The sequence below is a fragment of the Populus alba genome, chromosome 1 (assembly GCF_005239225.2).
Source record: "Populus alba chromosome 1, ASM523922v2, whole genome shotgun sequence".
NCBI lineage: Eukaryota > Viridiplantae > Streptophyta > Magnoliopsida > Malpighiales > Salicaceae > Populus > Populus alba.
Genome location: NC_133284.1, coordinates 39,880,818 through 39,894,681, shown reverse-complemented (window position 1 = coordinate 39,894,681; position 13,864 = coordinate 39,880,818). Strand labels below are relative to the sequence as shown.

Here is a 13,864-nt window from a genome sequence, read left to right as displayed (position 1 = left end):
TGAAAAGAATCAGGACTAAATTCGACATACAAATCAAATGAAATTAAATATTCAAGGATGAAATTGTAAAATACAATCCATTAAGAAAAAGATTAAAAAATAGCAATTATAAGAAGCAAGATCAAATTTGACATAAAAATTAAATGAAAAGAAATGCCTAGGGGTGGAATTGTAAAAAAAAAATCAAGAAAATAATTAAAAAAAATAATAATTTAAAGAATGAAAGCCAAATTTGAAAACAAATTTCAAAAAATAAAATGAACAGAGATGAAATAAAAAATAAAATTCAATCAGAAATAATCAATGTAAATAAAAATATTGCAAATAAGAAAATGGGACTGAATCCAAAGAAAAAATAAATTAAAGGGCTGATATGATTTTTTGCATGGCCAGCACACAATCCCAAGAAGAAAGAGAAGGAAAAGAAAAGAAAAAGAAAAAGGTCATTCCCAGCTAAACCCACTGAACCACCATACATGTGCCCTCCAGGTAGGAAGAGGACGCCGAGACAAATCAAATAATGTGGCGGAAGTTCCATCACAACCACCAGCATCAGTAACACGTGTCACCCAACATCAGTGGAGCGGCTGATGTGTTGATATGTGATTTGCACACGCCAACAACTTTTTTTTTTTCCACACAAAACCGAAAATGCCCTCAAGACCAATCAACAATAACAAACAAACAATGAGGAAATTACTACCAAACCCCTGAATCCAAGGCTAAAAAAGTGGAATGGCATGGGTAATATGATAATTTCACTTTTTTAGTAAACATGAAAATACCAAAACACCCTTGTTTAGAAGGCATCAAATTATTTTATTCTAACGTTACATTATTTATTTCCATGTGTATTTTAAAATATAACTACCAAAATAACTTCATTTAAATCTTAAAAGACATTTATATTATGATAAAAACACATCTCTACCTCTAAAGCAAAAACAAAAGAGAAAGTTACCAAAGAGCAATATAATAATTATACTTAAATTGTATCCTAGAAGACAATAAGAACACCTCTCAACGTGTTGATAAAGATGTGGAGATAAAGTTCTCTACACAATGAAAGATTCGCCGTTGGTTAATCTACAATTTGAACACAACAGAAGAAAGTTAGGATCCTTGGCTGCTAGTGGATCTACAATTTGAACACAACATTTATTTAACAATGATTTGTCTGGTAAGAGATTTCGGCTACAATATTATCACATTTATTTAATTTAACAAAACTTTAGAGGTTTGGCTAAATCGTTCTAGTAACACTTACCATTCACTGGATAAGTGTTTTACTTTTTTCTTTCTTGTTTTTTTTTTTTTTTTTACCATCCAATAACCTAATTTTTTTTTATTTTATCTTTCAAATCTTTGATCTTTATAAATTTTTTTTTATATAGAATTATCATGGTTTTATAGATTTAGTTTTTTTTTTTTGATTTCAATATCCAATATTAAATTCAATAAAGTTAAATTTTATAGTTTTTTCTATTTTCTTTATATTGAGATATCTCAATCTCATGATCTAAGTCATAAGTTTGACATATTAACCTGAGTTGGGTGAGAACATTTTTTTACTCTTTTTTTTTAATTTATCCTTTAACATTGAGTTGGCTGGAAATTAAGTAACACAATTTCTTTTATTTACTTTTTATGGGTTATTCAAATCTCATGACACAAGACACGAGTTTAGTAGGTTCACCCGGGTTGATTCAAGTTATTTTTTTTTATCATTTATTAACTGAATACTTTTTTTTTTTTAAATTTCATCCTTCAACTTTAGGTTAATTTGTGATTGAATTTCATAATTTATTTCAATTTGTTTTTATGAGGTTATCACGGTCTTATTACTTAAGTCATGGGTTCGATAGATTAACTCACTTGGACGATCTAATATGTTCACGTTTCAATGTTTAAAATAAAATAATATATGGGTAATATGTCACCAACTCAATATTTTTTTAAAATAATGTCCAATATGCATCAAATTTTGAGTTCATGATTAATATTTTTTTTTTTTTTACTAGAAAACATGTTAGCATATCTCAACAATATTTTTTTTACCTTAAAAGAAATATTAAATCTAACTCTTAGTGTAGCGTAGGCTAATAATTTAGTTAAATACAAAAAACATGGGGAAAACACTATTTCTCCACCCACATAACATTGTGAATTGAAATAATATTTTTTGTTTAGTCATCATGTTAGCACCAATTACTTTAGGTTGATATTTTGTTTTGATTACCTTTTTTTCTTTTATGGTTTTTAAGGTCTTTAAAAAAGGCCAAGTAATTGGTGCTCAATTTCATGAAAAAAAGTTTGATTTTATTATGTGTAAGAGATGGAAAATGAGGGGACCAAAATTGAAAAAAAAAATGGTAGCCCTTTTGTATTTTTTTTCAAATATTATGTCAACTCTTGTCCTTTTTTTTTTTTTTACTTTCGATCATTAAATTTTTTATTTTTGATTTTATCCAACAATGTTGTGTTGATTATTTGTTTTAATTAATTTTTCATGTAGTTATCTAAATCATAAAAAAATCCCAACATTAGATTGGTGCTTGATTTCACAAAAAATAATTCAATATTATTGTTTGAAAAAGATTGAAATAAGGGGATTAAAATTAAAGCAAAGAAAACATGGAAACCCTTTAAGAAAATAATGGTGTTAACGCCTTTTTGCTTGATTTTACCTTAGGATTTTTTCAAAAATCTTTTTTGGTCTTTTAGTCTAGAAATTAAACACTTTATTTCAAAACTTTATCTTTTTTAGATTTTACTCCCTAAGCATGAGAAATGAGAGAAAGTCTTCAAAAAACAAAAGAAAAAGAAAAAGATTGATTGGTCTGATTTCATTGGAAAAATTGCAATTAAAGAGAGATGTCTTTTCCTTTGGTAGCATATCCCGCTTAGGCTTAAAGGTATTCCCACATCCTAAGCTATATAGTGTGTCCTTGGTTAACAATATGTCTATAACAATCAAAGAGAGATGTCTTTTTCTTATAAAGATTTTGAACTATCATTGATTAGTACTTAAAATTATATTTTTATCAAGGTTATATATCATCATTTTGCATTTGAAGTATCAATAACTCCTTAACTAAAGCATGTTTTATAATAACAAGTCTGATACTATAAGATACTTTTAATTTATGGTAAATGTTCATCTTAAATGCATGCATATCACATAAATCAAAGGATTGATTGATGAGTTCAACTACTGAAAATGAGAAGACAAAGAGAGGGTGAAGCTTAGAAAAGAGATGTTGGTTCAATTTAAACTGGAATACTATTCAGTCATTGGGTCATGTCTGGAACTTTAGATCTTGGATTTTAATTTGGTTTCTATGGCTAGAAAGCTAAGACATAGGTCTAAAATATTCATGGAATGCAAGATTCAATTCTGCTGTTTGGAAGTCCAAATCTTAGCAATAACGGAGAAGTCCGAATATGTCCTGCAACCTAGACACTGTTCAGTGTTCAACCCATATCTTGAGTTTTAGAAATTCAAATGACCTCAATTTTTTTTTGTTGGAAAGTTGAGACAATTTCTTGGAACTTTCATGAATCAAGTTTGTTCAAATTCTGATGTTAGCAATGACGTTTTGTTCAGACAAGAAGATAAAAATTGTCACCAAGTCAAGATATGGCCACCCACTCAACAATTAGTCAATAAATCAATAGTTTCTAATTTTTGCCTATAAAAGGAGGCATTTGCCATGCATTTAGGCATCTTAGTTTTCAGATCAAAATCATGCTCTTTTTTTTTTATATTTGTGTTTTGTAATGTTCAAGTTTTATTCCATGTTATATTTTCATTAATATCTTGTTTATGCATTTCATTTCCTTTACTATACTTATATAATCATGTTCTCCTTTTGTTTATTTATGTTTATCTTCTTCATAATGTTTAGCTAAGTTTATTATGTTAAGGTGAAAAGGTTTCACTAATGGTGTTAAAATAGGTATAATATAAACTCAACATGGGCTTCAATGTTTATATCCAAGAAAGTTTGTCATTAACATGTCTTATCTTTTTATCTTACTAATTCTTAATACCTTGCTTTTTAAATGGTTAATCTAGATTTGTGTTATATAACACTTGGTACAACAAATGCTTGGCACTTTCATAGCCAATCGTATGGTATAACCTACACCTGTGCTATGAAAGGAACTTGATTTGTTGTTAACATAAGTTAGCATCATGAATTCCTGACAATATTTAAAAGTTTGGTGTTACTTAAATAAGATAATTAATATGATCATGTTTAAAATTTATAATGCACTATTAAGGATAAATCATTCGATTGGAACCTCCTTTGTGTGTGGTTTCCAATTGATTAATAAAAAGAGTTTATACTATACTTATTTCTAATACTATTAGTGGATCCTCTAACCTTGACATTTGTTTTTATCATTGTTAAATCCTCACATTAATTTTACATCTCAAAGTCCTCTTTAACTTATTATTATTATTATTATTATAATTAATCTCTCTGTGGTTCAACCCCGGTTTTGCTAGGTTATTTATTACTTCAACACTCCTACACTTGGGAGAAGACATCAATCTTTTATTCGTGTCAATCATGATAAAATTTGGTGTGATGTAATTTCCATGGATATAGGACACATTATTTTAGGGAAGCCTTGGCTATATGACTTAGATGTTACCATCTTTGGATGCTCAAATTCTTTTTCATTCATTTTTCATTGTAAAAAGACTTAACTCATTGAATTACCACCAAGACCTAATAATAGTAGCAAAAAGAAGAAAAAGGTGAAAGAAAATAGGCTTAACATAATAAGTCATAAAAAGTTTGAAAAAAAAAAGATTCGTGAAGAGTTTGTTGTGTTTACCTTAACATCCAATGAGGTTGTAGAAAATGTTTTAGATGAACCACCTGAAGAGATAAGGGAAGTGTTAAGAAAATTTTTAGATGTTTTTCTTTCTAAATTAACTGATGAGGTTGTATGATATTTAACACGTCATAGATTTTGTTCATGGTGTCGTATTATTGCCTTGCTATAGGGTGAACCTTAGTGAACATGTTGAATTGCAAAAACAAGTAAATGAACTGTTATAAAAAGGATTTACATGAGAGAGTTTCAACCCTTGTACAATACTTTCCTTTTTAACACTTAAGAAAGATGGACCATGAAAAATATATGTGGAAAGTTGAGTCATCAACAAGATTACTATGAAGTATTGTTTTCTCATTCCTTGATCGGATGACATGTTAGATATGATGTCAAAAGCATAATTTTACCTTTAAGATTGATTACAAGAATGGGTATCTTCATATTAGAATTTGTTTGGGAGAAGAATGAAAAACTGCTTTTAAGACTAAGAAAGAATTATATAAGTGGCTAGTCCTGCCTTTTGGCCTTTCTAATCCACTAAGTAATTTTATGATGGTAATGACACAGGAGCTTAAGCCTTTTATGGGAAAATTCTTGGTGGTGTATTTTGGTAACATCCTTATTTATAGCTAAACCAAAGAAGAGCATTTAGATCACCTTATTTAAGTTTGTACCACCTTAAGAAAAGAAAGTTTGTTTACCAATGTTAAAAAGTGTTTTTTCTTCATGGATTGAGTGGTTTTTTTAGGGTTTATAGTGTCATGTAAGGGAATCTCTACTAATCCCTAAAAAATCCAAGCGATTGTAGATTGATTCAGGCCTAAAAATATTCATGAGGTTTTATAGTTTTCTTAGTTTTATGACTTTCTATCAACATTTCATTAAGAGATTTATCACCATTATATCTCTTATCATAGATTATTTTAAACAATGTGAGTTTTAATAGAGTAAAAGAGTTAATAAATCATTTGAGGAGGTTAATAAGAGGATGATAGAGGCCCTAGTAATATGACTTCCCGACTTTACTAAGGTGTTTGAAATAGAATATGATGCATTGGGAGTTGGTATATATAGAATACTTAGTTAGAAACATCATTTTGTAGCTTATTTTAGTTAGAAATTTAATGAGGCCAAACAAAAGTACTCAACCTATGACAAAGAATTTTATACGGTAGTTCAGGCCTTACGCTACTGGCACCATTATTTGCTACCATATGAGCTTGTTCTTTACTCCGACCATGAGACTATTCGTTATCTCAACTCTCAAAAGAAGCTCAACTATAGGAATGGTTATTGAGTTGAGTATTTGCAAGCCTATTCATTTGTATTAAAACATAAACTTGGAATGGAAAATAAAGCGGCAGATGCCTTGAGTTGTTGGGTAACATTGTTATCCATTATAAGTGTTGAAGTTACTAGATTTAAGAGACTTAAAGAGGAGTATCAATCTTACCAAAAGTTGAAGAAATATGTATGACATCGATATATAAGAGTAATCATGTTGTAGATGGTTATTATCTTTAGAAAAGATATTTGTTTTGGGATAATAAACTTTATAACCTGAAGACATCAGAACTTGATTTTTTTGGTGTGGGGGATTCGTTTTAGAGGTCTTTCAATACACTTTGGAAGAAATAAAACCATTGAAGGGGTGAGAGGTCATTTTCTTTGGCCTAGCTTAAAAATATATGTAGCTAAGTTGGCAGGTTAATGCCAAGCATATCAACTACCTAAGCATAGAAAAAAAAAACATTGGCCTTTAAACCCTTTTCCCTATTCTCATTTGCCTTTGACAAGATGTAAGTATAGATTTTATGCTTGAGCTTTCACGTACGACTTGAGAATTTCTCTAAGATGACCCATTTTATCCTTTACACTAAGACTATAGATGCTTCTAGAGTTGCGAAACTATATTTTGACAAGATTGTCAAGTTATATGGTCTTCCCTAAACTATAGTATCAAATAGGGATGTTAGATTTATGAGTTATCCATGGAAAACCCTTTGGCATATGGTGGAGATTAAGTTGAAATTTTCTAGTGCCTACCACCCTCAAACTCATGAGCAAACTGAAGTGGTTAATATGAGTTTAAACAATCTTTTGAGATGTCTAGTGCATGATCATAATACGAATTGAGATTTAGTTTTTCATACGACCCAACTTGCCTACAATAGCTCTATCAATAAGTCGATAGGCATGAGTTCCTTTGAAGTTATACATGGTTATAAGCCTAGAAAGCCTTTAGACCTATTTCCCATGTCTCCTTATCTTAGGGTGCCTGAGGCAGCTGAGTCATTTGCATGTTGAGATCACTAAGCAGATTCATTCAAGTAATGTGCAATATAAACTTCAAGCTGATTTATATAAATGATATAATGAATTTAATGTTAGAGACTATAGTATGATAGGTATTAGACCTGAATGCTATCCTTCGGGAACTAATAAAAAAAATGTAGGCATATAGTGTTAGGTCATTTAAAGTACAACAATGGGTTGGTCTAAATGCTTATGTTTTTTATTTACCACTTGATTTTGGAATTAGCTTTACATTTAACATTGAGAGTCTAATTGCATATAAGAAATCTCATCCTATTCCAAATGATCTATTTGAGATGCCACTTAATCCTACTCCTGATGATCCTATTAAAACCTCTACCATTTTCACCATGATATTATCACAAAAAGATAATATTGATGCTATTCTGGATGAACAAGTTGTTTTTTATCAGGGAAGGTGAAGTTTAATGGTTTCTAGTTTATTGGGTGAGCCGACCTCATTCAAATTGCACTTGGATCATTACAGATACATGGCAACAAATTGATTCAGATATTTAAAAGTACTATTAAAGCCATTTAGAGCTACACTTGTCAGGGTTGAGTTTCTCCAATCCCAAGAGAGATGATTGGGACACTAGACCCAAATTGTAAATTACATGAGTATATGGGTAAAGATGATGAAGGATGACCTGGCCCATCACTTTTTGGTTGAGAGATTGGGCTTAGACCTATTTCATTATTTTTGTTTAAGTATTTGGGTTATTTATTTTAGAAAATTTTAATTGATGAGTTAGCCCAATTAGATGTTTTAAGGTTATATTATTTATAAGTTTTTTTTTTTTTATGATATAGTTTTTGATGATTTGATAAAATAACAGACTTTTCCTCATCTGAACTCTCTTTTTTTCGTAGATTTTTCTTTCCTTGCTTATAATTCTTGGCTTTTTTTTTTTCTTGCACTTAAACCAAAATAAAAAGCTCATGCATGCACTAACTTAGGAGGCCAGGCTCATACATGATTACACCTTTTTTTAAAAAAAAAAAGAAAGACAGACAACCTTTCAAGCAAATGTGTACCTAGTTTTTTTTGTTTTTAAAAAAAGGTAAATGACAATTTTAATCACTTTTGATGGCCAAAATTTAAACTTATTTTGACTTGAAAACATTTAAAAAAATAATGCTAGGGATCATATCGAACCATTTTAACCCAAAAACTCCCTCCAATTAGTCAAAAATACCAAAATTAAACTAAATAAAAAAACCTTATCGAGCTCCGATTTACCTTTTTTTCAGCAAGATAAAAAATCTAAGCCCCCTTCATGAAACTACTCTCTCCTAAACAAACCTATTAAAACTAAGATTGGTCATTTTCATGATCAAAATTATAACCGACCTTTATTTCTCTTATAACTTTATTTCTGTTATAACTTTTCTCAACAACTTTACTTCCTCTCTCTTAATGTTTAGGGATTGAAAAGTGAAAAAAGAAAGAAAGAATATGGCAGGAACTGAAGTCCATGAATTTCAAGGATCAAACAAACTAAGACTTCAGAGACAAAAAAGTAATTTAACATGTCTTTTAAACATCTAGTTGTTTTATTTTATATTTATTTATTTTTATCTTTGTTATTTTTAATTTGATTTTTAATTACAATAAAGAAGTTATATTTTTCAAAATCGCCAAAACATTTCTGGATCTTTGCGTATGTTAAAGCATGTAAGGTAAGAAAAAACTTTGATTGATAAAATCATGATAATATAACTTGGAGGAATCTGATTGAAAAGAAAAATGACCAAAATTTTAAAAGAAAAAAAAACTGTAGGATTAACAGTGACATCCATAACATGATGTGAGAGTGTGAATATTACACAACAGTGTTACTGTGATGTAATTAATATATATAAAACGTGTAATTCCATCTCAAATACTCACAAAAATATATCCAAAATATGCATGTCCTCTTAATTTTATTATCTTTTCCAGGTGATAAGTCCCACTTGCAGTCTATATGGACCACCAGATGATATTTTTCTACTTCATGTACATGAGGTTCTCTTTCTAAGAACAATAAAAGTCCATGTCTAGCAGAGAAGATTCTGCAATTTTTTGTCTTGTATTTGAACAAAGCATCAGCAGTTTCATATGAATCTGCTCCTGAGCGATTTAGAATATTCTAACACAGTGGATTAAGACAACATAAATACAAGTCTCCTTGTGCTACAAAGGTACAGAGAGGTAGAGAGGGAGAGGAGGAGAGAGGGAGAGTTTTATATCAGTTTGAGGTTTGAAGAGATTGACAGATGTTCTCAACTGTGTTGTCTTCAGGTTGCAGTGATGCAGCTGGACTTGCTGGTAACATATCTATTTCCTTTTCTGTTGTTTCATAATGGTGCTACTTTAATGATAAGTGGTTCAAGTTGTAGCTTTGTTTCTGTCTTAAAATAGAAATTAACCAACGGAATGATTCTTTTCATGTGTTCTTTGTCAAGCACATGGATTCGTCAACTTTCCAAAACCTTTTGTGATTTCCTTCCCCTTGGTGGCCATTTATGGTCGTTGAGATGTTGCCCAAAGATGGTTTAGAACCATATAATTAAAAATTAGAGAATAAACTTGTCTTTGTAGGAGAACTGTGAGATATTATCTGTTGAGGCTTTTTGCTCTATAGTGGTTCCAGATAGCGGAGGGATGGCCTAAAATATTTTCTTAATTTCCATGATGAACTCAGAAAATGGCTGAAAATACAAGAATGGTGATGGAAATATATAATATTGTCATGAACAATAACTACCTCATGTGGAGGGTCTCTTAAATTCTGAATATGCACTGAAATATTTCTGAATTCACTGTGTGATCAATTGTCTGTTGCCTCATTTACTCATCCAAGGATATTTACAAGTATTCTAATAGCTGCTTCTTAATTTCAGGGAACCTCTTTGCTTTCGTGTTATTTGTGTCGCCAATGTAAGAAGCTAGCTAGCTAGCTAGTTATAATCTCTCGTCTCTGAGTTAAGAGTTGGAATGGAGAGTTTTTACTTACAAAAACCTTGTCTCTTTCAGACCAACATTTAGGAGAATTATCAGAAACCAATCAACTGAACAGTTCTCAGAATTGCCTTGCATATACGCTCTATTGAATTGCTTGATCTGCCTCTGGTATGGCATGCCTTTTGTAACGCCTGGAGTTATATTGGTTGCAACTGTAAATTCAATCGGGGCTGCTTTCCAGTTCATCTACGCAATCATCTTCATAATTTATGCTGATAAATCCAAGAAGGTAACAGTTGTTCCCAACTTTTTCTTGAATTTGGCATTTCTGCAAAAGTTATTGCTCTTTTTTTTGTTCATTTGAGCTCGATCATCTTCGTGTTCTTCTAATATTCTTGCAGCTGAGGATGTCAGCATTACTCATGGCAGTATTTGCGTTCTTTGGTATGGTAGTATTTGTGAGCCTGAGATTCTTGGAAACTCATTTGCGTCAGATGGTTGTTGGATATTTAAGTGTCTTCTCTCTCATTTCAATGTTTGCTTCACCCCTTTTTATAATTGTAAGTCCATAGCAAGCCCTCATGTAAATCTCAATTCAGATTCAATCCCGGCACCCTGTCTCATGGTTTTTGTACGTGTTTGTGGTGCCAGAATTTGGTGATCAAAACCCAGAGTGTTGAATACATGCCATTCTATCTTTCCCTCTCAACGTTCTTGACGAGTCTCTCTTTCTCTACCTACGGAGTGCTCAAGTTTGATCCTTTCCTTTATGTAAGCATGTTTCTCCAGGTAGAACACTTGAGAAATCAATGTAAACTTAACACGAAGGTCAGATAGAAAAGGGAGATAGATGCTGTTCACTTTATTGATTCATCCATACGTTTCTGGTGGGATAATGCAGGTACCAAATGGAATTGGAACAATTTTGGGGATAGTTCAATTAGCACTCTACTACTATTATAGCAGCAAATATGGTGAAGGTTCAAGAGAGCCCTTGCTAGCTTCATATGCATGAATACATCAGCTAGCAAATATGGTGAAGGTTCAAGAGAGCCCTTCCTCGAAACATGCATGTCAGTGATCTGCAGAGCAGAAATAAGAGGAAGGAAGCAAAATCACTGCATTAGTGAGCTGCAACATCGTACCAGTCCTTAATCCATAGCCTGCCACGTTTTTTGAAGCCTCGACCAGGGTGTTGCCACACTGCCAGTGTCATTGCCTGTCTTTCTCATCATCTCCTCCACTTGATAGTGGCTATAAAGGCTTTCATCTCCATGCTCATCTTAGACTTGTGGTATTTTTACTTCAGCTGGTTTAATAGAAGATTAAGAAGAAAAACAGGGTTATATATTGTTCATCAGCTTAGGAGAAATTACTAATTACTTGTCAGAAAAACAAGTGTTTCAACTGATCAAGTCCTATTTATTTGATCACAATGTCCAGAAGTGTCTAACAATAAGAATCTCATTAGACCTATTTTCTGTACTAACAATCGAAGGGTTTTAGGTCAAATTTAAACCACAGGGTTCTAGATCAAGACAATTCTGCAAATTAAATAAGATATATTTACCACGAACAAAAAAAAAACTCAAAAACCTTAAAAAGAGAAGAAGATATATTTATTAATTATGCTTTATAAAATAAAAATTGATTACACTAAATAAAAGGCTACAAATATAAAATGAAGATGGTTCAAGATCTTATTTGTTATATATATATATATATATATATATATATATATATATATATATATATATTTCTTAAATATTTTAAAAGATATTATTGCTCCAAACATAAGTCTAGATAGCAGCCCATAAAGACAATGAGTTATAATTAAATTCATATATCAATCTTGCTCGTTACTCTATCAAAAATAATACTTGTCGACTCCCAAAAGTTATATCCACAAAACGGTGATTAATGCCAATTACAAAAAAAAAACATATTTGAAAAAAAGAGAATCTTAACCGGGTTTTTGCCAGGTTGCCTGGATCATGTGTCAACTGAGTTTTGTTTGGTTTTTGTTCATCCTTGTCTTTTGTCTTATTTGGATCAGTTCAGCTACTGGATTAACTGGGTCTCAGGTCGCCCCGTCAGGCCGATTTGGGTTTAATAACTATGATTTAAGAAGTCACCACCTAATATTATGGTCACTAAAAATCTTAACTAGTTAACAAAAATTCTATGATACGGGTCTGATTATGTAAAAAAAAAAAGATATTATCACCCTTTAAATGTCTTACCTAAGGTAGATTGCATTGCTGATTTTGTTTTAAATTGCTAAGGGTTTGTTTTGTTTTGTTTTTAAAGATCTACTCCTAATATTCTTGACTTTGGCGTTAGTAAATATTCGAATATGGATACTTCCAGCTATAGCGTTAATGAATATTTCATAACCGAAGAAAGTATGTTATCTTTACTCTAGTGCTAATGAATAAACCAATAAAATGAATTGAAAATAAAACATGTATTTTTATTTTTTATTAGTATGTATCATCTATTAAGGGTGTGTTTGGGATTGCGGTTGCTGTTGTGGTTGTGGTTTTAAAAAAGTTGTTTTATAAAAAGTACTTTTAGTTGAGGTTGGTTTGGAAAAATATATGTTTGGTTAAAACTATGGTTTGAAATTGAGGTTGAACAAAAAAGTAGTTTAATGTGTTTGGTTAAAAAAATGCTTTTCAAATTGAGGTTATAAAATAATTTAAAAATATTTTTAATTTATATATTATAGATTTAACTACTATTATTATATCAGGAAAATAAATAATATTGATATCAAATATTTTTTATTATTCAATTAAACTATATGCAATGTTATCACATACGAAATTTATCCAACAATAACTATATTTTTCATGGTTTCTTAAGGATACAACAATAAAAACTGAAATTTTTTTTAACGTTATCAAGCGACATCCTTCTAATTTTTTTGAATAAAATACAATTAAAAAAATAAAAAACTGATTTTTTTAATTGGGTTCGACCCGACAAGAACATAATTAGAATTGCAATCAAATTCCACAAATGCTACATTATCATGCGATATCCTTCTAATTTATGTAGTGTTATTAAATAATATTAAATACTAATTTTTCAAGTAAAACTCAATTTAAAAAAAAATTTACAATTTCATTACGTACAAAATTCATTCGATAAAAACTATAGTTTTCATGATTGTTTGAGCATGCAATAAAATTAGATAAAATATTATCAGGAATAAATTGAGATTACAATAAGAATAAATTTAATTCATCTTAAACTATTTTTTTAACAAACAAAAAAATATATTGTTCATGTTCACGTGAATAGTGCGAGTGAAACCAATTAATTACACTGATTTTTCAAAAAAAAAACCTAAACTTTTTATACAAAAAGTGTAGCACACTGGTTTTTCAAAATTAAAAAAAAAAAAAAGAATTCACTTTTAATGAACAGCTACAGTGGAGCATGGCTCCACTGTTTATCCCATTTTCCTGGTACAAGAAGCAGCTTCTTGTAAACTGTGGTTGCACCACAGTTAATAGTGGGACCCACATTAAAAAAACTGTGATAGCAACCTAACACCCGCAGCCACAATACCAAACACCATCTAAATTTGCATTTCAATGAAAAAATTCACAAATTAAATATATAGTGAAATCATTAAAAAAAAAAAAAGCGTGAGGGACAAAAAATAAATTCAGAAGAGTCCAAAATTTGTTTTTGAATTTCTGATATCAATAAGCGTTTGTTTAATTACATATC

At 30.4% G+C, this 13,864-nt stretch overlaps 1 protein-coding gene across 2 annotated transcripts; it reads left to right on the top strand.

Moving 5' to 3' along the window:
- Positions 1–9,134: 9,134 nt before the first annotated feature.
- On the top strand, positions 9,135–11,556 carry LOC118057960 (bidirectional sugar transporter SWEET2a). 2 transcript variants are annotated; one of them, XM_035070693.2, is made up of 6 exons: positions 9,135–9,484; positions 10,060–10,096; positions 10,193–10,409; positions 10,522–10,680; positions 10,772–10,909; positions 11,022–11,556. In XM_035070693.2, the coding sequence occupies exons 1-6, from the start codon at positions 9,433–9,435 to the stop codon at positions 11,133–11,135; spliced, it is 717 nt and encodes a 238-aa protein (XP_034926584.1). In that variant the 5' UTR covers positions 9,135–9,432; the 3' UTR covers positions 11,136–11,556. The 2 variants fall into 2 exon arrangements, with proteins under 2 accessions (XP_034926584.1, XP_034926585.1); XM_035070694.2 differs by having other exon boundaries at positions 9,137–9,484; positions 10,772–10,891.
- The last annotated feature ends 2,308 nt before the right edge of the window (positions 11,557–13,864 follow it).